Below are 23,358 nucleotides of genomic sequence, written 5' to 3' on the forward strand. Positions count from 1 at the left end.
GGGAAGGGCCTGAAAGCTCCAGAAGGTGAAGGGGAGGGGGATAAAAGCATTTTATTTGTCTCTGCTCTCCCCCTTTGGCCCTGAGCTGTTGAGCTCTTGGCCAGCTGTGATCACAGAGGCTGTGCCTCAGGGCAGGGCCAGAATTTGGGGGAAAACGCCTGCAGTAACTCAGGATAAAGTGCAATAATTGGCAGCATAGAGAACATCCTACTCTGTTCCGAGGAGGGATTCCCTGAGCTGCTCTCCCCAGCACTAGGATTTTGTTATTTTGTTAGCCCAGATCCTTGCACTTGGGGGATTTGGGTAAAAGGGGTACAAATGTCAACATCTGGCTCCCAAATTCCTGCCAGTCCTGTCTCCAGCAGCCAGAGCACCTGGTGGGCTGCAGTAGGCAGAGACAAAACTTGAATGTGCTTTCTTGGCTAGGCGTTTTTCTCTTCCTTAGAGTGTTTTTCCTGATCTCTCTTTATCTTCCCTTATTCCTTTTTACATTAAAAAAACAGAGCTTTATTTTCATTGCTCATGAAATCGTCACTGACCATGATTTCCTGGCACTCCTTTGTGCTGGATCTTGAGGAGGTGGGGAGAAAGGCAGGAGACATTTGGGTGTAAAACTGCCTTTTCCAGAATCACCTGTGCTGATCCCACACTGGTATTTTGTCCCTTCCACTCTTCTGGTGAGGTCACAGAGACAAATATTGAGGATATTCCCCCAGATCTGGAGTCCTGGCACCCCTGGGTGCTGCTGGAATGGGCTGGGGTTTGCAGGGAAATCCAAAGTCAGACAAAAGGAGAGCAGTGCAGTCAGCCAGGGCAGATAAAAGCAGATTTTGGTTGTGTGGTACCACAGCAATTTCGTGTCAGGCTCTAGGAAGTGATGCCCACAGCCCCACGTATCCATGGAATAACTGTGCCCAGGACAGGGATGGAGCCTGTAGCTCATGGCACTGGCCAGGGATTGCAGCAGGGAAGAAGAGAGGAGAAAAATGCACCTAGTTGTTTATGTGTCATCAGAAGATGCTATTTCTGTGCCTTTGACACTGGCCCAGTGCCCATGAACTGCTGCTGGAGCTAAGTGAGGTGACAAAAGAGATTTATTTGTAGAAACTTTGTCAGTCTCAGCACAGAGAGAGGCTTCAGGCCCGGAGGTCTGACACCTGAGATACCAGAGATGCTTTTTGTGCACTTGGCTGTTGGAAATCCTCAGGGTTTTACTCATTTATCAGCACTTGTCCTGTACCTTCCAAGGAAACAGATGCTCCTGCAGAGTGGCAGGAGGCAGCAGCAGGCACAGCCATGAGGGTGCCAAATTTACTCCCTTGTGTTTGTGCTGCAAAATCAGAAATGAGAGGAGGGAGAGATGGTGCTTGAGAGCTTCCAGGCTGAGGCAGAAGCAGCAGGAGGGATAGAGGAGTCCCTGGCTTTGCGTTTTCTTGGATTTGGTGACAAACTGGAGAGGAAAACCACGCAGCCTGGGGTGGCTGGGTGGGTGTAGTCCCTTGGCAGTCCCCTGGGATTTTACATTCCTTGTTTCTCTGTGTCAGTGTCATCCCCACACTTTGTTGCACGTGGGAAATGGTTCTGGAATTTTCTTGAGGCAGGGCTGTCTATCTAGAGGCTTTCTTGCCCTTTTCACTGCACTTTCCTCTCTTTGTGTGCCACGTTCAGGTGAAAGTTCTGAGCTTGCTTTTTGCCTGATTCAGCTCCGAGCTCTGGATCTGTTCTTCCTTGCCCATTTCAGGGGCACTGAGATAAAATCAGCATTGCTGAGAGCACAGGAAGGGCTGGATTCTCTGACTGGAAGCTTTTGGGAAGGTTTCCTTGGGGTTTTTTTTCTCCTCCTTGCATGCTGCCAAAACTTTTTAACCAGAGCTGGACCTCTGCAGTTCCCATGCTGGGGAGAAGCTTGACTTTGTTCTCAGAGGTGTAGTGTTCTCAGATATGTAGTAGCTGATACTTTGGTCCTCCTTTTGACGTTTCCCCCTTCCCCTGAGTGCTCTGAGCCGCTGCTCACAGTGTGGGCCCTGTGGGACGGGGAACTGCCCCTGGTGCTCTCCCCTGGCCTCAGGTGAGGGGATCGTGGTGCCGCGGGGCTGGGGCAGGGCGTGTGCCATCACGCCATGGGCTGCCCCGGGGCCGGGGCTGGGCTCTGACCGGGCTGTGCTGTGCTGCAGACGCTGGACGGGCGGATCGTGGTGCGCAGCCACGCGCGCGTCTCCTCGCTCACGCTCAAGGACATCCAGTACACGGACGCGGGCGAGTACGTGTGCACGGCCAGCAACACCATCGGCCAGGACTCGCAGGCCATGTACCTGGAGGTGCACTGTAAGTGCCTGGGGGGGCTTACAGGGGGCTGGGTCCTCCCCTGGTCCCCTCCCTGCGGTGCTGAGGGTGCGGAAGCAGCTCGGGCTGGGGAAAGCTGAGATGCTGCGGGGTGTTCCCTCTGATGTTCTCTCGGGGTTCTCTGGGCCTGTCTCCAGCCTGGGTGCTCTGGGCACCTCCCCACGGGCCTGCTGCAGTCCCCTTTGTTGGGGGTCCAGTTCTCCCCTGGAAGAGCTTTCCCAGCCCCATCCTGCTGTCTGCTCCTCGCGCGCTGCGCAGGAGCAGCCGCGGGGCTGAGCAGGTTTTCTCTTTGTGCCCTTCAGCCAAAGACATTCCCCACGCCCTGGATGAGAGGACGGTTCCCATTTCCAATGTTACGTTCCCTTTCCCGCATTGGGGTGGACTCCAGCCAAGGGATCCTTACAGGGAGGCTTTTTTGGGAGCTCGGCTGCCTCCAGTTGCCTTCCCAAATGTGTCTTTCAGATGCCCCCAAGCTCCAGGGCCCTGTGGCCGTGTACACCTGGGAAGGAAACCAAGTGAACATCACCTGTGAGGTGTTTGCCTACCCCAGTGCTGTCATCTCCTGGTTCAGGGATGGGCAGCTCCTCCCCAGCTCCAACTACAGCAACATCAAGATCTACAACACCCCCTCTGCAAGCTACCTGGAGGTGAGGAAAAGCCAGGAGGGCTCAGTGCCATCAGATAATCAATGTTGAAAGAATTCAGTCTTGTCCTCTCGGTAGAAATGAAGTTGGGGTGGTGTTTCTAGCATATAAATTCTGAGAAAATCAGGTTGGAGAAGATAAAGAGGAGCAGGAAATGGAAGATAGTCAGGTAACAGAAGACACATTGTGTATCACTTATTGAAAGTATAAAACACTTTCATGAAATAAAATATACTCAATTGTTGTGGATTATTTTTTATCTAGAGGCCTTAAATAGACTTTTTAACTGAAACATGATCTGTTGTAACTTCAAAAAGCCCCTGCTTGCCTCTGCTTTTTGCCCACTGCAGTTCTCTCCCCCATGGACAGCCCTGGGAGCACAAACACCTGGGTTTTATTGTAGCTTCTCCCCAGCTAAATTCAGGGTGCCTTGGCAGAGTGAAAAGGGTTTTGTGGTCCCAGCCTGAGCCTTCCTTGCCCCACAGGTGACCCCAGACTCAGAGAATGACTTTGGGAACTACAACTGCACGGCTGTGAACCGCATCGGGCAGGAGTCCTCCGAGTTCATCCTGGTGCAGGCAGGTGAGCAGGGAGGGCAGGCAGCAGGTGACACAGTGGCCCTGCTTCGCTGGTTCGTGTTGCTGGGACAGCAGGAGAGCAACTTCTGCCTTCAAAGAGGCTGTTCATGGATTTCCTGCTGGGCTGGAGCTGCTCAGCATCTCTGGTCCCTTGTTTCTCCAGGGGCTTGTTCTTTTCTGTGCTGCCAGAGCGCTTTGTGAGAGCTGGGATCTTTGATTTGTGCACCCCAGCTCAGCCAAACCCCCTCACAGCAGCTGCACTGCAGGATCTCAGAGCTGGGCCAGGCCTGGGAGGGCTCCAGGGCTGCCACAGGGGCATTTGGGGCTGGTGGAGCTCTGCACTGCAGTGCCCTGTGGGAGGGACAGAGGGGACAGAGTGGCATCCAGCATGCCTTTGCTGCACTGCCCTGGTTGTTCTCTTTGGAGACGGGACTGGGAGTCTCCAGCCTCTTAGAGAGGAGCCAAAATTAAGATCTGTGCACTAATTAACATCTCTAAAAGCTGCCTGAACCCTCTCCGAGGCTCAGCCCTACCCTTGTCCTGTGCTGCACGAAGCCAGGGGCTCTTGGGTGTTCCCAGCTGCTCCTGAGGCTCCTTCCGCAGTTCTGTGTCTCACCACTGCTGTCCCTTGTCCCCAGACACGCCCTCCTCGCCCTCCATCGGCAGGGTGGAGCCCTACTCCAGCAGTGCCCAGGTGGAGTTCGACGAGCCCGAGGCCACGGGCGGGGTGCCCATCCTCAAGTACAAGGCGGAGTGGAGGGCCCTGGGCGAGGGGGACTGGCACTCCAGGCTCTACGATGCCAAGGAAGGTAGGAGCGACCCAAAAAACCCCGTTCCTTCACCTCCAGCACCGAAAAAACATCGGCTTTCCTGTAGGGAAAAGCCAGGGAGGGTGGAGGGTTCAGGTTGGAGGCTCCAGACAAGTTTTTAAAAACATTTGCTGTGAGTTTTTAAACATTTGCTGTGAGTGACACGTGGAATTTTCAACTGGAGGTGAGGGTTGGGCTTTGCTGAGAGCTCAGTCCAAGCCGGGTGGAGAATTTTTCACGTGCTGCTTCCCACAGGAGGCTTTTGAACCCTCATCTGTCACCCCTTGGTCCCCCTTGGAAAATAAACTCTGCTATTCCAGCAGCAAACCCGTCCTGTTGAAGTGATCTATAGCAGTGCTCGCGGCACAAAATCCATCTTGGACTCAAATAAAGCAAAGAATTTTGATTTGGGGAGGGCTGTAAAAGGGAGAGTCCTGCTCCAGAGCTGAACTTTCCATCACCAATCCCGTGTGGAGCTGAAATTCTTATTTTAGTTCCCCACTGGAGCGGTGTGATCCCAGCTTTATTTGTCCCTTTTCTCCCCGCGTGGGGAAAACAAAGTTTGTTCATTTCTTTCTTTGAGTGCTGAGCTTTTCTTTGCTTTTTCCCCCCCCAGCCAACGTGGAGGGGACAGTGACCATCACGGGGCTGAAGCCTGAGACCACCTATGCAGTGAGGCTGTCAGCAGTCAATGGCAAGGGCGTGGGGGAGCTCAGCCTGCCCGCCGAGTTCAAGACACAGCCAGTCCGTAAGTACAGCCCAGCCTCCCTCTGCTTCTCTCTCCTGGAGCCTCTGCCATGCATGGATCTCACCTTTTCTCTCTCACAGACCTCGCTGCACCCTCTGTTTTCTCAGTGGTTTTGGGTTGGAGTGGGTTTTGTTGATAATTCAAAGTCTTCTTTGAAGGGAGGAGGCGGAGGAGTTTTACTTGCGCTGGCTGGCGTTTCCAGTTCAACCTTGGTGGTGCCAAAGAGAAGGGGCTGTGTGAAGGAGATTTTTAATGAGAAAGAGCAGCTGAGAAGGGTTTTGGTCGCAGAGAATGTGATGTCACTGTCACAAGGCTGGTTTGTTTTCCACATTAAGGTGTTCAGCACAGGACTGGCCTTGGGCTGTGGAAGGTGAAGGGAGGGAGGGTTGCTCTGTTCTGCACATCCTGCTTTGAGATGGCCCCGCAGCTCTTGAGGGGATTCCATGGATTCCTCGGGCTCTTCTCTGCTCTGCCTGGGCCGTTTCCACCTTCTGCTGTGGCCCAGCACTGTCCTCCTGTTCCAGGAAAGAATTAAATCCCAGGGAGCTCGTCACGGTGGGAAGCAGAGGAAGAGGAAAGCGGTTAAAGGTGGAGCGGGCAGGGAGAGCTGTTCTGCCGTGGTGCTTCCCCTTTCCTCCTGCATCCAGCCCTGGACTGTCGTTCCCAGCCCTCTGCTGGAGTTCTCTCTCCATGCCCCTCTGCTGGACCCAGGCCTGGCCGTTCCAGCCCAGCCCCAGCATGTCTGGAGTCCCCTGAGCTGTGCCCAGGCCCTGCCCATCCCTGCTGAGCAGGGCACACCTGGCCTGGTGATTTTCCCATTTCCCAGCTCCACATTCTCTGTCTCCTCACATCTTCCACATTGATTTTTTTTTTTTTTTTTTGTTTCTGTATGTCTATCTCTGTCTTTTTATTTCGTTTTTGTTCTGTGTCCCATCCATGGATAAACTGCAGGCATCCCTCACCCACGTAAGTGCTCTCTGCATTTCTTTCACTCTCTCTTTGTGTTTTTAGAGTGCTCCTCTAACACCCAGAACTTCCAGCTTTTAATTCAGTGCCTTTTTCCTCTCAGGGGCTGTAGGATTGGAGTAACTGGTAGTGTCCATTTCCTAACAACACTCACTCTGGAGTAGCCACTCCGCTCTTTTTTAGGACAGAATTAGGGTTAACTCTTTGTCTGTGCTCTACAGCATGCAGCTGAAATATTTAATGTAGTGATTATCTAATCATAATAATAAAAAAATAATAATAGTTAGCTTGTTGGCTCGGAGTGGAGTAGTGGAAGGCTTCATATTTATGAATCCATTAAAAATAGTTCAATTTTAATGATACTGAGATAATTCAGGGAAATCAATTCAGCTAAATTGCAGATCTGGTTTAGACCAGAGCCAACCAAAAACTTCAAAATTTTAAATAACTCCACAATTTTGAAAGCACAAAATTGAAGAAAAAATTGAATTTTTTTTTCCTTTTCTCACTAATGATTTTACCATTGGACAGTCTTCCAGCACTTGTGTAGATTGTGTGATTAAATAAATAAACCTCATACTAAATTTTTTTTAAAATGGCATGTTCCTCACTTCCCCATGCAAAATGAGTCAGGAATGTGATGGATTTGTGTAATTGTGAGTGAAATATAAAGACGGCTCCATAGCTTTGTGCCTTTCCAATCAAACCTGATCAATGGAGCTAAAAAAACCTCTTTATCCCCGTGAGCATTATTCCATTTATCAATGCATCCCGTGGGGAGCTGCTGCTATTCCCAAGATTACAAGGACAAGCTCGAAGAAGCTTCTTAGAAATTCCTGAAGCGAAAGAAAGGAGAGGATTTTTATAATATTTTTATTTTGAACCCAGATTTTGAACCGCGCTTGTGCCGTTTGCCCTTAAAGATTGCACTGGACAAAAGCTTGGCTGTAGTGGAGCAGGAAGGGGAAGGATGGATGGACAGATGGACAGGCAGGGCTGCAAATTGCAGCAGTTAGGGAGCCACTGGGGGGCATTTCCAGAACATTTGTGCAGTCTGGGATTGTTTGGATCCTGTTAATCCCAGGAGAAACAATAATAAAAGAAAGATTTGAGGGTGGTGGTGGTCAGGGCTAGAGCCCAGGCTGAGGACTGGGGCCCTTCTGAACTGGAGATAAAGAACCCCAGGGAGAGCAGGGCTGGGATCCCCAGCAGTGCTGCAGGGAAAGGGGGAAATCCCGTGGAGAAGAGAGGAAAAAGAGCACAAACAGCTCTGGCAGCAGCAGACCTGTGTGCCCAGCCCCATGGCCAGCACCTGGGGACAGGTAGGTGGCTTTGCAGAACATTCCAGCACTTCTGGACTGGAGTCTTCTGCCTTTTTTTTTTTATTATTTTCATGTGGCAACGGGCTGTCAGTCACTCTGTGCTCCCCAGCTGCAGGGTAGGTTGCAGTTCTTCCTCCTTTAACTCATTTTTCGTTCGCAGTTCCATCCTGCTCTTGCAGCCTTTGCAGCTGGGATCATCCTGGGCGCTGTCCCCAGTTCTCTCTGCTCCTTCCCAGAGCCCATCTGGGGCCCTGGCTGAGGAAATGGCACCACAGAAATGCCTTTTTGCCGTCTCTGCTGGAATTCCAATCACCTCTTTGTGGGCAGAGTCACAAGCAGGAGGATTTTTTGTCCCCTCAAGTGTGATTTGAAGGTCACAGAGACATTTCAGGAATTTTACAGCTCAGATTAACCAAAGCCACTTGTTTTCCTTGCCCAGTTATTTAAAGTTTCTGTCTGAATGTAGAACCTGACACAGTTTTTAATGCCTGCTGGGATAAGTCTGAAGTAATTTTGTTTTATTTAATTTCCCTCAATAAGAAAAAGAAGTTTCTGTCTATTTGAGAGGCCCTCTCCATGAGGTAATTAGTGATAATTATGGATTATAGTGGCACAGAGGAGAATTCTGGAGGTTGGGAGAGTGTCTGAGTTGACCTGGGTTTGTATTTTCATTTTAACCATTTGCTGCTTTTCTTCATTTCCTTTTTCTTACAAACCTGAAGCCAAACAAAGTCCTGGGGAAGAGGGGGAGGGTTTGAACCCAAAAGTGTTCAAAGAGAGCATTTGTGGGGCTGGTACCAAAATACCTCCATGTACAAACCAGCACTGAAATCACCCCCACGCCCCCCACCTCCTCATTTCCCGGCTTTTGGCAGCATTTTCCAGCCATCCCCTGCCTTTGCTCACCTGGTTTCTCTTTCTTCAGCCAGTGCTGCTGCCCCCAGCTCCCGTTTAGCAGACAGTGAGTATGGCAGGAGGGCTCTGCTCCATCCTGGCTGCTCTGCATGATCCCCTCAGCGAGTGTGCTGCATTTCTGACACCCCTGCACGTTCTCCTGCTTCCCTGGAGTGGTTCCCCCGCCCCAGATCTCTCTCCCTGGAGCTGCTCTGCAGCTTCCCAAGGTCTGATTTACCCTGCTCATGTCCCTGCCTCTTGGAGGCACAGCAGTGAGAATTCCTTTGGCTTGGAAGGTTTTGTGGGGACTAACAGAGAAATCACAGCAGTGAGAATTCCTTTGGCTTGGAAGGATTTGTGGGGACTAACAGAGAAATCCCTCCCAGCCTCTGTCCCTCCTGCCAGGTTCTTCCCAGGACTTTTGGAGCAAAGACATTCCTTGTCCTTCTGCCCTGGAAGTCCTGGTGTCAGTGCTGGCACAGTCTGTGCTCTGGGCAGTGCAGGCTTCTCTCCAAACTCATCTCTTTCCCGAGGTGTTCACATTTTTAGGGTTCTTAGCCCTGGTTTCCTCCTCTCTCTGTGTTCCTGGGTGTCGTGCAGGGAGGTGGGAACAAGCAGGGGCTCAGATCTCCTCAGGAGCTGCCCTTAGAGGCCTCCCAAATGTTCCATTAATGGGCAGGGTGGGGCCAAAAGGAGGCAAAAATGGGGAGTTGGAGCTTCAGAATTCTTGGGGATTGGCAAAGCCTCAGGGCAGGAGGGCCCTGGGGCTCCAGGACCCCCCTCCCTGCAGCAGGGCTTGGCAGGGCAGGATTCCTGCAGCCTGCGTGGGTGACACAGCCCTGCCACCGCGGCTGCCTGCCCCCCTCAGTCCCCTCCTCTTAAAGCTGCTCTGTTTCCCTGCTGTCACCCGTGGTTCCCTGACCGTGCCCTGTGCATCCTTCTGTTTCCATAGCAACCCCCCCTCCCGCTGCATCCCCCAGCCCCGCGGCACCGGCTGAGTACCTGGGGCTGCTGCCCCTGCCTGGGGTGTGCTGGAGCCCGGGGATGGCCGGGCTCTGGGGCAGCCTGGGCTCTGTGGTGCCAGCAGAGAGCTGGGTGAGCATGTTCAGATCCCAGCACGCTGCACTCTTCCCCCTGAAGAATGGGAATGAGAGGTTTAGAAAAAGCACAGGGAGGGAGAGAAGGAGAAAGAGGAATGCTTTCCTTTCGCCCTCCCCGTTTTTGTGTTAAAGCTGCCTTTGCAAAAGGGATGTGCATTAAATGATTTCCTTGCTGCCCTGCCTTGCTCTGTTTGCTTTGAATATAGGGAGATACAGTTGATATTAAAAGTAGGGATGTTGGATGTTGGAAGAAGATGCAAATGAGGAGGTAAAATACCCTGCAGGAGAGATCCCAGAGCCCTGCTTGCCTTAAAAGACACCTCAGGCTTCCAGAAAATTCCAGATCTGAGGTGGGGACTGGATTCAGACTCCCTTGGCTGGGTGGTCAGGGGAGAAGAAAAACACTGAGTGAAGATGTGGTTTACCTGGTGCATGTGTGTGTTTTGAATAACTAATGATCCCTGCCAAGCCAAATGCACTTCTTGTGACTTGCAATAATAAGAAGTGTGTGTGTGGAATGTGAGGTGACTGAGGGATTTACCTGAGGGGGCTGAGAAGTGGTTTTCTGAATGGAAAACACTCAGAGCATGAAGTGTGGGATGATCTTGGGGGTTGGGATGGAGGGAGAGGAGAGTGTGGCCAGTCAAATGAATTTATAATTAATTATAATGAATGCATTTATGACTGGCACGTTTCATGGTCTTACAGGTGCCTTTAAATGTCCTTTACCTGCCAGTGGCCACCAGCAGCGTGCTCCTTGTGCAGTAATTTTTATTTCCAAAGTGCCAAACCCCAATCCCTGATGCACTCAGGGGCTGAAGAGACCTTTTCATTCCTGTCAGCCTTGGAGGATGGGCTGGAGAGGATGAAGGGCAGGCTCTGCTACTCATCCTTTATTCATCAGCTGGCTGTTCCTGTGTGGGCTTGACACAGCTCCCCTTGGAGGGAAAACGTTGGGTTCACGTTTTACAGAACAGTTTGTTCTTAAAAAAAAAAACAATCTTTACCCAGAAAAGCTCCTAAGAGCTAATTAATGATAAACATTTTCCACAGTTTTGTTGGCGTGGGGACTGTGTGTTGAGGAGAAGGAGGAGGAGGAGGAGGAGGAGGGGGAAAGTTTCCCTTCTGCCCTGCACTGGGGTTCAGGCTGTGAGCAGGAGCAGAGCTGTTATTTGTGTGTACACTGCCTTTCTGCAAGCACTGCCCACATTGGTATGCTGGGCTGTGCTGCCGCCTGTGAAAATGAGAAATTCAGCGGCAGAGAAAGGGCAGTGGCACGGGGCAGATGCTCCTCTAGCTGTGCTTCATTTAATTACTGCTGCTGCTGGGAGTGATCTGTGCTCTCCCCTGGCCTCCCCTCGGGGGCTCAGTGAATGAAACCAGCAGCAATTAGGGAGTGAGAGGTGCCCCCTGGCACCACGGAGGCAGGCACAGAAAGCTGATGAGGCTGCAGGGCTCTCTCCACTTTTGGGCTTTTTGGCTGTGGGCTCGGTGGGCTCAGTGGCACCTGGGAGATGGCTGTAGGCATGGAGGAGGTTTAGGAATGTCTCTCCTCGGATTTAACCCTCTGAGGTCGCTCCAGGAAATAGTTCTGTACCAGTTTTGACGTTTTTCTTGCAGCTCTCTCAGCTCTGGGACCTGTTTTGCCTTGCTGTGGTTGAGCTCACTTGAACAAGGGGATTTTTTTTCAGGTTGGAGGGGGCTTGGAGCAACCTGCTCTAGTGGAAAGTGCCCCTGCCTAGGACTGGAGAATCTTTAAGGTTCCTTCCAACCCAAACCATTTTATTCTATTTATGCTGCTAGCTCTGCCCTTGATCTGCTCCTCTCATGAGGACAGGCCGCCTCTCTTGCCTGGTTTGAAATCTTGGGTTATATTGAGTTTACTGCAGTTTGGGAGAGGTTTCTTCCTGACCAGAAGACAGGAATCTTCCTTCCAGGCAACCTCAGAGCAACTCTTAAACCTCCCTCCTCCACAGTGCCCAGAGTTCTGTGAGCCTGTGTTTAACGAGAATGGATTGAGAGCTTGGCTGTAACAAATGGATTTTACATTCTGTGCCATCAGTTTTTTCCCCAGTAATGGTTTGTCCTTAATCTTGTCAGAGACAAGCACCCAAAAGATTAAGGGTTTAATTCTCTATACATCAAATTAACAGGGAACTACCAGAGCACCGTGGAGTAGCCTCATTAGGATGAGACAGAGGCACGAGCGTGAGAAATGCGAGTTTTGGAGTGATTTGGGAAGGGAATTTGGACTCAGCGCCGTGCTCAGGGCTGGCAGCTGATCTTCCCTCATTCCCTGCCACTGTCCCTGCACTGCCTCATCTCTCCCAGCAGCTGCTGCCTTCCCTGGGCCCCGTTGGTGAGGGATTCCTGTCCTGGCTGGCAGAGCCCCCCTGGCCCATCCAGCCCCTCGGTGCTGCTGCCGAGCCCGTCCAGCTGCAGCTCCTGATGGACAAGCCCCTGGGCCGTGCTCCCCTCAGCAGCGTTTTCTCTCCTGCAGTTGCTGTTGAGGGGCACGTTTGTGCTGCAGAGGGAGCACACAGCAGCGTGGGGTGCCACGGTTTGTCCTCCTTTTGGGCTGGTTGTGACCCTTGCACCCCCGCTGCCTTGCAATAACAATATTCCCTTTTTCTTCCCAGCAGTTTTGTGGATTCCTCCAGCAGTCCTGGCACACACTACAATGATTTTTGTCCCTTTTGTTCTTTGTATGACTAAGCAGTGACGCAGCTGTGCCTAACACAAGGCCATAACTCAGTGCTTGCTGTGATTTAATATTCTTATTTTCCAGGCGGTTTTACTGTCCCCCATCCCAGTGTTTCTGATATATGCTGGCTAATTTAATTTTGCTCCTATTTTTATTTACTCTGTAATTCTGTTGTTGATTTTTTTCCCTTGCCCATTGTTTACATCAGTTTTTTAATTTTTTTGTATTTTCCATGTGACCTCCTCCACTTTCCTTTCAACCAAACTCATGTGCGTGCGTATCATGTGAATTTGTCATGTGGCTTGCATGGTGCTGATGATGTCGTCCTCGCTGGTGAACAGAAGGTAAAATACTTTGTTCTGATTGGTTGCCTAGATTTTTGGGGTGAGGATTCCCCTCCGGGATCTCCAAATTCCAAAAAATAAAAATCCCACCGAGCCTTTTTGGAGGAGTTGCTCGTCACTGTCTGCATGGGAAGAACTCGACTTCAGTCCTCTGCGTTGAGCTGGAAAAAACTTGGAGGGAAAACAGGAAAAAAAAAAAAAACAACAAAAAAATCACCTGGCTCAGTCATTTGCTTCTTCATTCTCAGAGTCCAGCAAGGAGCTGTCCTAGGAAGGTGCTAAAAAACCTCTGGAATGAACACCAAAGGCCTTTTGCCTGTCTGTGGTACCAAGCACAGACTGGAATTTGATGGGAAATCAGGGCTCACATTCTGGGAGCACCCTCTCTCCTGTTGCTTTAGCAGCATTCTGACCCTATAAAATACACATTTATACTGGGATATGTGCACACAGCCACACTGTACATGTTTAGTAGCCTTCCAAAATAATCCTGAATTCTCTGAGATCTGATTATTTGGCGTATGTCACAATTTGATTTAAGAAATCATTTCCTCTTTATTGTGAGTAGAACTTAAGCATAGCTGGAATGAGCGCTGTGTTATGAAATACCCTCTCTATAAAATGCTGTTCTAAAATCCTCTCTCCGTATAAAACTCTGCCTGTAAATCCTGTGAAATAGCACACACAGAGTCCGTGGTGGGAGCCAGACCTCACACAGCTCTCACCAGAGGTGCTGTGGAGTTTCTCCTGCCTCGTTCCTCCCAGCGAGGCTCTGGGGGCCTGGCAAGGCTTTCACTTTCCACAGGAGCTGCTGATCCCCAGCAGACCAAGAAGTAAATGATTGAGCCAGGCGCTTCCTGGAGATGGAGGCAGCTGCAGCAGAGCGTGGGGTGGTGCAGAGCAGTTCCTGCAGCGCTGGGCTTCCCACATTTGCTCTGAGCACAGCCTCGGCGGGGGGAGGGAGGGGAGCTCCTGCTCTTCTGCTGCCCCGGCCAAAGGAGGAGTTGTGAGAACCAGGGAGGAATTGGCTTTTTACAATCCAGGACTTCTGGAATCACCTTTTGGTCTGGGACCACCCCCAGGAAAGGATTTAGGCTGGGGTTTGCCAGGAAAACAGAACTAACACCAGTAACCTTCCCACATGACTGCATGCACAGAAGAGCCCTGTCCTGCTCTCTTCCCTCTCTGCTGGACTCCCAGCAGGATGGGAGACGTGCCTGTCTCGTTTCTGCACGTTCTGGTCTTGTTCCTTATTTCTGCTGCTGGTGTTTGCTCCCCTCGTGTGCACCCCGACCCCCAGCCTGTTCTTTCTCTGTGTTTTTGCCTCTCCTGGAGGCTCTCCCTGGTGTCTGTTCCCAGTCCTGGTTATGTGGTGCTCAGAGATTGCAGAAATCAGCCCTTTCCTCGCTCCTCTGCTGCAGAATTCTCCAGGTTTGCTCTCTGAGCACAGGGAGGATGCAGGACCTTTCCTTGCTGCCAGCTGGGCAAGGATTTAACCTCAGTGATCTTTCATTTTCTCCTTTCTCCCCACCTCAAGTTGCACCCACTCCCGGTGCTCGTGGCACCCTCTGAAAAACACAATAAAACCAAGAATTTCTGCAATCCAGCAGACCAGTGTTAGGGCAAGGAAGCCCTGAATAGAAACCAAAGGGTTGAGAGGATACCAGGAAACATTTCCTGCTTCCCTGCAGCAGCAGATGATCATTGTGCTGGTGGCTTAGCAGGGAGTGGGTGAAAATTCAATTGGAAATGCAACGGCTCAGAGCACTGCCCTCAGCTCCCCTGCCACCAGCAGCTCTGGGAAGCCCTCCAGGCTTTGGGAGCCTGGAGAAAAGTCCTCATTTCCTTGCTCAGACTCCCCCTGGGTTCATGTGGAGCCCAGGGGAGGGATGGCTGAGCTGCCCCTGGCAGGGGCACTGCAGGGCTGGGCTGTCCTGAGTCCCAGCACAGCAAAGGCTGCTCCTCTCACAGCTGAAGACCTGTCTGGGGCCTTTCCTCCTTGGCTGAGTGTCCTGGGGGGAGTTGGAGCATCAGCCTCAATCCCTCAGCATCGTCACTGGGAGCACAAGGTCCTGCATCCTCCTGCCCAGGGAGGGCTGGAATCAGATCTTTGGTGGTCAAACAGAGGAAAGCTGGGCTCTGTGGAGCTGCTGGCTCTCACCCAGCCAAGCAGCAGCAGCAGCAGCACGTGGGGTCCCTCAAGGATTCCCGTGTTGCAAGGCTGGGGAGGGCTCTGAGGAGGGAGGGACAGGCTGGTTCTGCCCTGCGTGGGCAGGAGCTGCCCTGGCATGGAGCACCCCCGTGATGCTGTTCTGCTTTGCAGCCCCCGTGCATGTCTGAGCATGAGTCCTCCTCTGAGCTCCTGCTGACCACCTTCTCTCTCTAGCTACTCACATTTTCACTCATTGTAGGGTTGCTGATTCTGCTGGACTAAACTTTTCCCACTAAACTTCTTCCTCCTCTGTTTGACACACTAACCCAGTTTTCATTTTACAGCCCTGTGTCTGGATTGCATCCACCTGCTTGAGATAAATGAAATAAATATGTATTTCTGGAGGGAAAACGATGCCTTACCAGGGCTTGCACTGCTCCACCTGTTGGTTTTCAGCACTTAGGAGTGTTCTTTTATTTGAAGAGAAATATTTCTCAAAGCTAAAATGAATTTAAACTATTGGGGGAGGAAGGAGTGGATCAGGAGCTAGAAATTAGATAATTCAAAGTGAAGAAAAGGAAGAAAAGTTTCAGCAGAGCAGATAATTAATCATGGGAATGGCTGTGTGTAAAGTACAGCAGCATCTCTGACATTTGAAATCAAGAATAAGCATCTTTTCAAAGGATGTTCCTATTAGTCTCAGTGCTCAATCACTGGGAAAAAAATGCAGGCTGTGTTAGATGAAAGGTCAGATTCTGTAAGTGCAGTGTTCCCTCAGCACTTGAGGGTCTCTGTTCTCATCACTGATGGTCTCTGAGACTGGGGGAGTGGGGAAGGACCCAGGAGATGCTGCTCTCGTTCTGTCCCTCTGCCACAAACACTGAGAATTCAGCCCAGCTGCTCAGGCAGGGCTCAGCCAGAGCAGAGCCAGGGCTGCCCCTGCTGCTCCCGGGACCTGCCTGGGGCTCAGGGTGACAGCACCAGGCTTTTGCTTCTGGGACTTCCTGGTGATTAACCAGGACAATTCGTGCAGAGTAGCTCCTGCCAGGCAGCTCCACAGTCAAAAGCAGGGGCTTTGTGGTGGTGTTTGTCTTTTGGATTGAGGAAGAAATGTCATTGCTGGTTTAACTGATATGTTCAATGTGCCCAGGCGAGGATGGGCTTTCCCTGTTTATCCGTGCCTTAAACCACACCTGTGTCACCTTTTCATGTTCAGTGAGCACTGAGAAAGCTGGCCCAGGGTGGAATGCACATCTGGCACGTCCAGGGGGTGTGGGAGCCTTGCAGTGGGGATAAAGGCAGAGGAAAGGATTTGGAAAAGCAAAACATAACCTGGAAAAAAGGAGTGGTTTCTGTTTGCATCCGTCAGAGGAGTTGCTGTGTGGTTAAACACAAATGTGTGTGTCCCACACTCCTGGAGTGTGATTGCTTCCCTTCCTGGAACAGTGCAAGAGCATGGAATTCATCTGAAATCACAGTTTCGGCCCAGGTCTTGCAGTTTTCCATTGGTGTTTCACCAAAAAAAATTCCTTTGAAAGGGAGGAGGGAGGGGAAAGGGCTTCAGATTCCTTCTGAAGATGAATTTTTGAAGGAGACTGGGAGATGAACCTTCCTGTGGCCACTCAGGAGTGCCTGTGCTGTCCACGAGGAGCTGGACACAAATCCAGGGGTGCAAATCTGCAGTCAGAGCTTCTGTATTTGGCTTTTTTAGCAGAGGTGCAGGGTGGGACTGGGATCCTGCCGTGGCATGGATGGAGGAATTGAGGAGCTGGGTGGGAAAAGCAGCTTGGGAGCTGTGGGTTGCAGGGGTGGGGTTGGAAATCAGTGTGGCCTGCAGGAGGAAGGGACATTTCCATTTCCTGCTGGTGGCAGGGCTGCAGTCTGGGAAATGAAAGCCTTTTTCTCCTGAAAATGGTTATTGCATAAAAATGAAGGGCTTTCTCTGAATTTCTCTCCAGTATGCCCTGGAGTTCCACCAGTGCAGGCTGAGTGGGGGGATGTGCTCTGGGCTTCTGTTCAGGTGTTTTCACATTCATTTATGTGCTCCAGCAACCCTAAAACCCCTAAACAAGTTCAGGGTGTGGACCTGGGTGTGTCTGAGAGGCACAAGGTCCTTTTCAGTGGTGCTCTGTACATGCCATCCCACAGGAGCAGCCAGAGCCCTTCCTGATGTTTGCCAGGTGTTCCACAGCAGTTCCTACAAGGAATTGCTCATTGCCTTGGGATTTTCTTGGGGGAGAGGGGATCTCTTTCACTCTGACTCCCTTCCAGCACACGCAAAAATGGAAATTTGGTGTTTCAAATGCAAGAAATACTCGGGTGTGGCAAATATTTAGCTCAGACACACGGTGTCCTCTGCGTCTGGGTCAGCTCATGCCCTGAGCTGAGGACAATAAAGTATTCTTCTGATTTTTTATGAGCACTTTTTCCTTGATATTGCCTTTTTTTTTTTTTTTTCCCCCACAAATAACCCTGAATGCCCCGTTGTTGCAGGGGAACCCAGCGCCCCCAAGCTGGAAGGTCACATAGGAGAAGATGGCAACTCCATCAAAGTGAACGTCATCAAGCAGGACGACGGGGGCTCCCCGATCAGGCACTACCTGATCAAGTACAAAGCTGTAAGTGTGGCTCAGCCCGGGCTGCTCGGCCTCCCTGGGCTCTGGGAGGGGCTGGGCTGAGGAGAGAGATCTCTGTCACTCAGGTGGTTGAAATGTGACGTGCTGAGATGTGAAGGAGCACTTTTGCAGGGGCAGAACTTGTGGCTTTTGCCCTCTGGAAATGGTGTAGCTGTGGGGCAGCACGAGAGGAGGGATTTCTTCTCAGGAAGCAGGGTTCTGGGCAGGAGAGAGGCTGCTTTGGCATCTCGCCCTCTCCACCCAGCAGCATGTGATGGTTTCAGTGAATCCCAGAACAGCTGGGGTTGGAGGGAGCTCTGGATTTCACCCAGTCACAGGGACACATCCAGAGATGTGACAGGGACACATTCCAGAGAGGGAAACCTCCCGTGGGTGCCTGTCCCAGAGCTCTGCCACCCTCCATGGGAAGGAATTCTTCCTCATACTGGGGTGGAACTTGCTGTGTTTTAGTTGGTGGCCACTGCTCCTCGTCCTGTGACATCCACCAGAGCCTGGCCCCATCCTGTGACACCCTTTGGGGGTGTCTGTGTGGGGTGACAGCACTGCTGACCCTGTCCCATGTGATGCCTTGAGAGGCTGCAGAGGCTGGCCAGAGCTAAAGGAATAAAGCAGGGGTTTGTTAAAAGGCTTTTAAAGGACACACCTCGGGCTGTGCAAGAGCCCAGCTGTGGCTCCACCCAAGATGGACCCCAGGTCACGAGTCACGAGTTTTCACACTTTTATAAGTTCTGGTCCGTTTCCATATTGGGTTAATTGTGCAATTCCAGCTCCAGGTGATGCAGCCCCATCCTCCCAGTTTGCTCCCCTCCATTCCCTGCTGTTTGCACTTTTGGGGCTGAAGCTGCAGTGGTGTCCTTGGTTCTGGGGCTGGAGAAGGATTGTTCTGTGTGCCTGAGCTGTGAGGAGAACTTGCTGACACTTGATATGAACTCACCCCTCCACATCCCTGTCTGCAGACAGACAGACAGCAGGACAGAGCTCTCCTTTGCTTTTAGTTGGTTTTTAGCCAACTAAAAGTTAGCTGAAGTTTAACTAAAACCTAGCTGAAGTTCTGAGGCAGAGGAGTTCTCTGGACTGTGGTTTTTCTTTATCTTTAGAGCTGTTAAACCCACTCTAGGCTGAACACCCAGACAGCACTGGCAGCTCTCACCTGCAGCCCGCCAGGCCAGGCCTGGGCTGCAGCATTCCCATTCCAGAGTGATGCAGTAAGGGTCTGGAAAACACCAAAGCCCAACCTTAAAGCATCACCTGTGTGGCAGCAGCTCTCTGGCCACAGAGAGAAACACAACTTTCCCCAGGCATCGTGCTGGGGAAAGGCTGTGAGGAGATCAGAGAAAAGAATGAAAAACCATTCCTACCTTAACTTGTTGCACCTGGTATTGTGAACATGCAGAACATGTTAAAGAGATTTCTTTACCAAAGAGTAGTTTTTTAATTAGCCAATTAGTGACAGTGTTTGAATTAGAGGATGTTGTATAGGACATGAGAAAGCACCACGTGAGCCACTGCTATTGTAAAGGTAAAAACAAAAGGGCAAGTTTATTTTCTGACTCCAGCATTTATAGTTTTCCAAAGGTGCCAGTGGATTGGAGGGTGAGCGTGCCACCTCGCCAACGACACTGGCCCAATCACCAGTCCATCACTTCTCTGCCTCTATGAAGGAATGCAAAAACAATAAGTTATTTACAGAAAGCGTGTGAGAAAGTTTCCTACAAGAAGGCTTTAGAAAATCTTAAAAAATCAGGGCGACAAGAGGACCAGTTAAATCTGCCTGAATCGTGGAATTGTACCCAAGGTGCGTCCTTTGAAAGCCTTCTAATAAATTCCCTTTTACAGACAAGTGGGATTGCCCTTGTGTATAAAAGCAGAGTAAAGGCAGATTGCTCAGCCCTCTGTGAGCCAGTGCTGCGCTGCCCTGACAGCATGCCCTGTGCCCTCCTGCAGAAGCACTCCTCGGAGTGGAAGCCCGAGATCCGGCTGCCGTCGGGCAGCGACCACGTGATGCTGAAGTCCCTGGACTGGAACGCCGACTACGAGGTGTACGTGGTGGCCGAGAACCAGCAGGGCAAGTCCAAGCCTGCCCACTACGCCTTCCGCACCTCAGCCCAGCCCACCGTCATCCCAGGTACTGCTGCTCTGCCCCTCCCCGGGCTCTGCTGCCCATTAATGCCCCGGAGCTGCCCTAATGTGCCCCAGTAACCCCCAGAGCTCGCTTGCTTGAAGCCCATTCTCTCGTGGTTGGTTGCCCCATCCGAAGCTGAGGGGTTGTGGCTGCGTGCGTACCTTGTGGCAGGTATGTGGGAGCGCTCCCTGTGGCAAACCCCTGCCTGGCTGTTCCCAGGGGATGCTGGCTCCTTGTGTGGGGTAGGAAAAGCTTTCTGAGAGCAGAAGGTGGCATTCCCCAGCTCTGCAGGGGGATGCTTTCCACAAGGCAGGTCTCCCAAATCTCCTTCCTGCCTGCTTGTCCATCTCTGGAGGAGTAAAGGCATCAGGAGCTTGCTGGCAGTCGGATGAGAAGGCAGTGAAAATCTCTCTCTGAGCATTTTTCAATTCAAATCACCAAATGACAGTAATTTTCAAACAGCAACGATTCAGTGTTGAGGAGGAGATTAGGAAAAAATAACTCAAAGGATAACTTCAGGATGCTGCTGGAAGCTCTTAAGACAGACTGTACTTATTAGTGTGCTCATAAAGTGAGGGATAAGGACAGCTACTGCAAAAGCCAAGCAGAACTCCCAGCTGGGAAACTGCAGCTGAGCAGTTTGTGGCAATCTGTTGAAAGGACAGTTAGGATTTCATTTCTACATGTGGACATTCAAAAAAAAGGAGGAGGGAAACCCACACGAAGCAACCAGAACCTGAGGATGGGATGGCTGGAGTAGCTGTAAACTGAAGCTGTGCTGGTTAAAGACAGGGATGCTGAGTCAAGGCCTCCCTGCACAGGCAGGGTTGGTGCTGCCAGCCTGTCCTGAAGGATTTCATTCTGTCTCGTGTTTTCTCTTGAAAGCAGAGAGTTCTCTTCAGTCTTTCCCCGAGAATTCAGTCCCTGCCCTGCTCCCCTGAGCCCATTCCCTGGCTGGAGGGAGCAGCTCAGACCTTGTGGGAATGCTGCAGTCCCCCTTGGCTGAGGCAGGTCTCGTTGTTGAGCACAGAAATGGGTGAAAAAGTGGGAAAAGTGGGACTGGCAGTGAGGAGGAGGGAGATGGGCCAAAGGAGAGCCTGGGGCTGCTTGAACGGGGCGTAGCTTTGGGTGGAAGGACCCTCAGTAACTCATTAAACATCTCACTCTGTGGTTCTCATTCTCAACAGCTCTAACCCTTGCTCCCCCTCTGATCCCTTTAAATCCATGTAACATGAGCAGGAACCCTCTAAAAAACAGGGACAAGCCAGTTTGTTACCAGGGGTGAAACTTCTCTGGCCTCTCTGAAGTTATTCCTTGCTTAGCTTGGTGTGAAGCCCAGGAGGAGCCGGGATCTGAGGCTGCCACTCAAACGTTGCATGTGGAAAAGCAGTTTTTGGGCGTGCAGGGTTGCCCCAGGAGCTGGAATTCAGGCGGTCCTCAGAACGTGCTGTGTCCTTGTGCAGTGCCACGGTTACTGCTGCCTTTGTGACTCTCTGTGACAAGGCTTTTGCTGGCTTTGTGACTCTTTCTCCCGGGTTTTTGTCATTTTGGCCTCCCAAGGCGTTCCCTGGTGCCCAGACTGAAAGAGGAGAATATTCCCAGGGCCAGGTTGGTTTTTCCTCTGCCGTGCAGCCCCACAGGTTTTATTGCCAAACTGCAGCAGGGAAGAGGCTCTGTGTGTTCCTTTCCTTTCCTTGTTGTCCCCATGGCATTTCTGTGCTTTGATCTCAGAATGAGCTGTGCAGGAGTCAGAGGCAGTGCTGTAGCAGGAATTGTGCTGTGCCTGACAGCAAATGCAGGAAAATGTGCATTTATTGTGTGGAGCCCTTTGTTCCCCTCACCTGTGCAGAGGCCTGAGTGGCTGGAAGGATAAGGATGTTATTTTCAGTAATAATAACAACAACAATAATAATAACAATCATCACACTGGCATTGGAGTGGCTGCCAAGCAGCTGGGAGGCTGAATGGCAAAGTCAGAGGATGCTCCTTCAGGATGATGTGGATTTTTTTATCCAGGCTTTGGGGAAGGGCTTGGACAGGCAGGTGGATTCTCTGCTGCACCAAAGCTTTTCTTGTCTTCCTTTTTTCCCTGTTGGGGGCAGCGTTGTGCTCTCAGACTCCAGACTCCATCTCCCCGTGTCTCGCTGAGCCCCTTCTGTCCCATCATTTTAATCTCATTTGCTTGCAAACCCCACCCCTCTGCCTTGGACCCTGCTCTGCAGCTTTGGGCTTTGCTGAGCTTCTGCCCCTTTTGTGGTGAATGTGCTGCTCCTTGAACCCTGAGCCACTTTAATTTATGAGATTAAATAAACCTTTGATTCTTATGTTTTCTGTATTTATGACCTAATTTTTTTTATCTATTTTTCTCTCTCTTTCTCTCTCTCTCTCTCTCTCCCTCTTTTTCTTTCTTTTTTTTTTTCTTCCTCTCTTCCTTTCTTTCCCTCCCCTCTCCCTTTTCCCCCAATTCCTTTCCTATGTCTGTCATCCATGGTCACCTTGGATCTCACGGGGAACATCCACGCTTGCCACATGCACCAAATTTGTTTTTAAAACAACCATATTCCCCCCTCCTGGGAACCATTGTCTGGCACCTGCAGCGACCTTGGGAAGTCCATCAACGTCGTCCTCCTTTGTCTCATTGCTTCTTTCTGCAGTGACTCTGCTTTTGCTCTGTTAGAAACTTTCAAAAAAAAAAAAAAAAAAGAGTCAAATAAAGCAATATTTGCTTGGGAAGGCCTGGGTTGCCACCAAGGTGTGAAAGGAGATAACTTTGCTTCAGAGGACTGTGTCAGTTCAGAGGAAAAAAAAAAAAAAAGAAAGAAACAAACACAGAACACTTAAAAAAATGTTTAATTTGAAAGAGTCAGTATTTTGTAACAAGGAAAAAAGGTTTAAGCCAAGATTTTTCTCTTTAACTTTTTTTTTTGTTGTAATGAATTTGCCCTTTTAAATGGATGTAAAGAAAGATTTTTTTTTTTTTTTTTGTGTTGTTTGCTTGCTGTTTTCATCAAAGGAAGGTGCAATGTTGAAAGCCTTTAAGATCCTGCTTTTTACTGATTTCTCTGCACATCTGGTGCTGATCTTGTGCAGAAGGAGGCCCCATCCACAAACCCAAGCCCACAGACTGTAAAAAGAAAGAGAAGATTTGTCAGAGACCATCCTGCTGATTGCCCAGATGTCTCTGGGGGCTTTTGCATGTGGATTCAAATGTCTGGAAGGTTTCCTGCCGTGCTGCTCTGACCATAAACATCTGCTGGGATCACACTGGGGGCACTGCTGCTTTTCCTTCTTCTCCTCCTTGTCCCTCCCTGGCGTGCAGATTGCTCCTGGCCCACGGTGGAGCTGGGCACAGCCCATGGACACACACATTGCCAGGGCTTCTCTAACCCCCTGGATTTCCACTGCTCTGTTGGCACACAGCTCCCTCTCCTTGCTCTTCTAACAGGAAATCTTAGCTTGGCTCGAGTTAGCAGAGCAGCAGAGTTGTTGTTGCTGATCTTTAATAATCCTCCTGGTTAACGGAGTGTGTGACAGGATTCATCCATGGGCTGAACTGCTGGGTGTCAAATCTTGGGTATCAAATCCTGGGAACTGCCTTGAACAAAAATTCACATGATTTTTTGCATTGCTTCTTTGAAAAAAAAAAAAAAAACAACAGAACTCCCCACCCCAAAAAAAAAAACCAAACAAAATCCCCACCAAAAAACCCGACACAACAACCCCAATGAATTTTTTGTGATAGGAAATCCACTGGGATAGGAAATCCATCCCCCCTGATGCTCTCCTAAAATCAAGGTTCTCTCCCTTGAATTGTCTGTCCAGAATGTCTCAAACCCTCTCAGCTGGGTGGGGTTCATCTTCCTGACAGGATTCTCCCAGGGACAAACAAAATCCTGCCCTCACTTGTGTCTGACTCTGCCTTTCCTGCTCTGCTGTGCTGGTTCAGACCTCGTTCTTTAGGAGCTGGGAACTTTTCTGTCTGGGTTGTGAATGCAA

The 23,358-nt window shown here is 50.7% G+C and overlaps 1 protein-coding gene and 1 long non-coding RNA gene across 2 annotated transcripts in view; one reads left to right on the forward strand and one right to left on the reverse strand.

Moving 5' to 3' along the window:
* Positions 1–23,358, forward strand: part of NCAM1 (neural cell adhesion molecule 1) — a 92,743-nt gene that overhangs the window by 58,643 nt on the left and 10,742 nt on the right. Inside the window, 7 exon segments of the mRNA XM_053963270.1 lie at positions 2,175–2,325; positions 2,806–2,990; positions 3,473–3,569; positions 4,204–4,374; positions 4,991–5,122; positions 17,098–17,222; positions 19,185–19,365. Of these exon segments, the coding sequence (XP_053819245.1) occupies positions 2,175–2,325; positions 2,806–2,990; positions 3,473–3,569; positions 4,204–4,374; positions 4,991–5,122; positions 17,098–17,222; positions 19,185–19,365 (1,042 nt within the window).
* LOC128799141 (uncharacterized) lies at positions 18,778–21,710 on the reverse strand. The gene is made up of 3 exons (XR_008434651.1): positions 20,639–21,710; positions 19,524–19,739; positions 18,778–18,893 (listed from the first exon to the last, which is right to left on the reverse strand). It is a non-coding gene; the product is annotated as an uncharacterized LOC128799141 (long non-coding RNA).

The sequence above is a fragment of the Vidua chalybeata genome, chromosome 23 (assembly GCF_026979565.1).
Source record: "Vidua chalybeata isolate OUT-0048 chromosome 23, bVidCha1 merged haplotype, whole genome shotgun sequence".
Lineage (NCBI taxonomy): Eukaryota > Metazoa > Chordata > Aves > Passeriformes > Viduidae > Vidua > Vidua chalybeata.